The 3,774-nt window shown below is 42.8% G+C and overlaps 1 protein-coding gene across 2 annotated transcripts; it reads right to left on the bottom strand.

The window, feature by feature from the left end:
* On the bottom strand, positions 556 to 2,174 carry LOC8062100 (protein NSP-INTERACTING KINASE 2). 2 transcript variants are annotated; one of them, XM_002436814.2, is made up of 7 exons: positions 1,981 to 2,174; positions 1,743 to 1,875; positions 1,530 to 1,601; positions 1,255 to 1,398; positions 1,085 to 1,144; positions 792 to 961; positions 556 to 701 (listed from the first exon to the last, which is right to left on the bottom strand). In XM_002436814.2, exons 1-7 carry the CDS (start codon positions 2,072 to 2,074, stop codon positions 697 to 699), a joined length of 678 nt encoding a protein of 225 aa, XP_002436859.2. In that variant the 5' UTR covers positions 2,075 to 2,174; the 3' UTR covers positions 556 to 696. The 2 variants fall into 2 exon arrangements, with proteins under 2 accessions (XP_002436859.2, XP_021306019.1); XM_021450344.1 differs by lacking the exons at positions 556 to 701; positions 792 to 961 and having other exon boundaries at positions 1,119 to 1,202; positions 1,306 to 1,398.

The raw sequence follows: 3,774 nt of genomic DNA, 5'->3' as shown, positions 1-3,774 counted from the left end.
TGATAATACTTTTTTATATAAATTTAGTTAAAGTTCAAACTGTTTAACTCATCAAAAAGCAAGAATTGTATTTTTTTTTTGGAACTGAGGGAGTATGATAAACTGCATTTACTACCAACTGTAAACAACGATCCGATGATAAGTGAAAATGTTCGACTGCGCTAGTTTTATTTTGGTGTCTGGTCTATACAAGAACTAACGATTTTACACATGAATATGTTTATTCGTAGCGTAGGCCTGTTTTACGATTAGAGTTTGTCTGACTGCATGCATCTCAATCCACATATTTTGTGATGGATTGATCGAGGTTAACACGAGTATTTCTAAACAAGCACTAACATTAAAATTGTGCAGGTACATGACAGAGTCTCTCATAGAATGTAAATTCAACACCAGCGGCAAGAAAGAACCTGATGCAACCGATTGACGGAAAAATAAAGCTGGAGAACATATTCTGGGTGATGGCAGGAGCATTGCACAATCATTAGGGATTAGGCTGCGCGATGCGGTGGGTTTACAAAATAAAATACTCGCCGGGTCAGAAGACAACAAGGCTGATCAAGAAATTGTCCAACTAGTTTATTGCATAGTTCAGTTTGAATAGTACAGGGATCTGATAATCATCTAGCTTGACGCCCATTACAATCCTGCTCTTTAGTCCTTATTCGCACAACAGATCAGAGGATTGCCCCCAATTTAAGCTGCAAAAAGAAAACGACTAACCTTAAATTCTTCTAAACCTTCGGTGGTGATCTTCGGGGGCGTGGAATGAAATCTAACAAGTGCCATACATATTTGAAATAGAAGGAAGATGATGCAGGCGATCATGGAACCAACTGCAACTACAAACTTGTGGCTTTTAGTCATAGCCGTTGGTAGACTAGCCTGCGAGGACGCAGTCCCGGAACTGGAACAGTCTTGCCCTGAATTCTCACCGCAGATGAGAGGATTCCCGACAATGCTGCAAGAGAACCATGAGCACAAAAACCTTAAATCTAAAACTTTGTACTAGCTAGTGCCAATATGCCATGCATTCTTCATGGCTGAAAATCTCAGAGAGGAACAGGATTAATTATATCCTTACTAGAGTGTCCCTGCAAACGATTTGGGTATCGGTCCGCTCAAGTTATTATAGGACAGGTTTCTGGAAGACACAAGCGCAAGCACACCGAGTACAAATTAAACCAAAATGTTGCAGCTACCTAAAGAACGCAACAAGATAGAATTGGCGTATATGCATCAGCGCTCACTCACATGTACCGGAGGCTTTCAAGGTAGAACAGAGAGGAAGGGATTTCACCATACAAGTGGTTGCTGGAGAGATCGAGTTTCTTGAGCCCGCTAAGCTTGCCAATCTCTGCAGGGATTGTCCCAGTTATGCTGTTGTCTTCCAGCATACTGTGGAACAGAGATGGATACAATTAAAAGCTAGCAAGCCCTCTCACAGTCAGAAAGGGGAAAAGGAACACAACTGGCTGCCATCTACCGTATCCCATGAGAACTGATAGGAAGGAACACACAACACTCACAGAGACTCGAGATTGGTCAAGTTTCCTATGCTTGGTGAGAGGCGCCCTGAGAGATTCCGGCTTGGAGCTTCCCTGCCAATAAGATTTCAAGGAACCTCATAATAACAGCCATGCATTGGGGAGAACTTCACTGATGGTGAAATTAACTGATATACCAAGCTGTGAGAGGAAACTAATTAATTAAAGGGGTGCAGCACAGTGCAGCTCGCTTACAGACTGATGACACGATTGTCATCTGTGCAGGTGACAAAGGAGTAGGTGCAGGGATTCACTAGCGCAAGATTCCAGTCCGTGAGCACTCCCTGCTGTGGATCGAGGAGGCTCCTCACCGACTCCAGAGCTAGCGCTGGATTACCCAATATCAAAGAAGTCAGTACACACCGTACCCATGCAACAGCAAAACAAACAGAAATACGCGGCAAACAGATACTATGGCCGAGGAGTGGAGGACCTTCATCGTTCCCATCATCCGAGGGATCGGCGCTTGACGAGGAAGCGATGAGTAGCAGCAGGAATAGCGAGAGGGAGGGAGAAGACACCGCCATTGGACGAGTCCGCAGACCCAGGGAGTGGCGGGGATGGCTTCGATCCTTCTGCGTGTGATAGACTGATAGCCTATGTGGGGGCTTTGCATTGGTCTTTCGTTATGTGGAGAGAATGAAAAGGTTTACGTCTTTCGAACCCGACGCGCGTACTTTCACCACCCTAGAGTGCACGCAGTGCAAGAATTCCAGTGCCATAAAATAAAGCGTTATTTATGGGTTTGCTTTGTTGATATCATTTTTTATTAGATAATGGATATAAAATCCGGCCTCTACATCTGAGGATGTACACAGGCCAAAATTACAGAGTTTTAAATGAGATAAACAAAGAGAGCCATAGTCCTATACATGGACTGGGACGCTAGTTTAAACAATATAAATGTTTTCATCCTTTACTGGATATCTCTAAAACAATTACTTCTAATTTCTTGCTTATCTTCGAGAGCACGTCCTTGGCTGTCTCATCATGCTGCAGCTGAGCCCAAAAGCATAACCAGTACGCTCCCCTGAAAATTACCTGCATAATAGAGTTAGTTTTCACTTTATTAAAAACATAATCATTGTTCGAACTATATATTGTATTAAATGATTTGAGTCGATTGCTTTCGATGTATATTATAATTCATATAACTCTAGTTTCTGGTTGCACTACCACTATGAATTTATACGAATTAGCGGTTTTTATCTCGCTGATCCTGTTTTATATCCAATATGTGGATCAGCCAAGATATGTTCGTCATAGTTGGTAGATTTTGCAATTGATAGACATTATAAATGAATCATTGTTGATAAGAATGGCATATACTATTCAAAAACCGTCTTAGTAGGTAGCGATAAGACACCGCCATTCCAAAGGCAGACAACTCTGTAGTGTGTCCACTATCTATACATCTGGTAGCTTTTTTAGGACAAATAGTCAGTTCTCACATATCAAGACCAGTCTTTTCAGCACAGTTCTTTAGAGTTGGGCTTCTGACAAAGAAGTTACTACTTGTTAGTATGAGTATCGTATTAATCATATTAAGCCTTGGGTCGGGTGTTACATCCTCATCCCTTAAGAGACTGACGTCCTCGTCAATCAACTCCAAGCCAGGAACATCCCCTCTTGGCCACATCCATGTGTCCGGTGCCAGCACATGTGCTATGCTATGTGACCACTCTAGGTCCACACTTGCCATGCACACTATGCCTGAACCTGCGCAACTGCGACACACGCGTCTGTGAAACCGCGATATTCGGCTCTGATACCATTCTGTAACGTCTCATCTCTACAAGACCGTGTCCGCTTACATCTGGCAGCTTTTTCTAGGACATAGTCAGCCCTCACTTACCAATGCCGCTTACATCTCACAGCTTTTTCTATGACATAGTCAGCCCTCACAGACTAACACACTTTGTCCTCACTCTGTGCACCCGAAAAGTACTTCTCGGTCGGTGATCCATCCCTAGATTTCTCTAGGTCAAGCACGCTTAACTTTAGAGTTCTTTGGAGTTGAGCTTCCGAAAAAGAAGTTACAACTTGTTAGTATGAGTATCTTATTAATCCTATTAAGCCTTGGACCGAGTGTTACACCTTTGCCCTATTCTTGCCTAGGATTAAACCTTGGGCCGGATGTTACACCTTTGGCCTGTTCTTACCTTCTCGGTATGGACAAAGAATGTTTTAGTTTCTGCTTTCTAGGTGGGTAATTTAGATACAAAAT

This window comes from Sorghum bicolor, chromosome 10, assembly GCF_000003195.3.
Source record: "Sorghum bicolor cultivar BTx623 chromosome 10, Sorghum_bicolor_NCBIv3, whole genome shotgun sequence".
Lineage (NCBI taxonomy): Eukaryota > Viridiplantae > Streptophyta > Magnoliopsida > Poales > Poaceae > Sorghum > Sorghum bicolor.
Note: the sequence above shows the minus strand (reverse complement) of the source record. Positions and strands in the feature narration are given on the sequence as shown.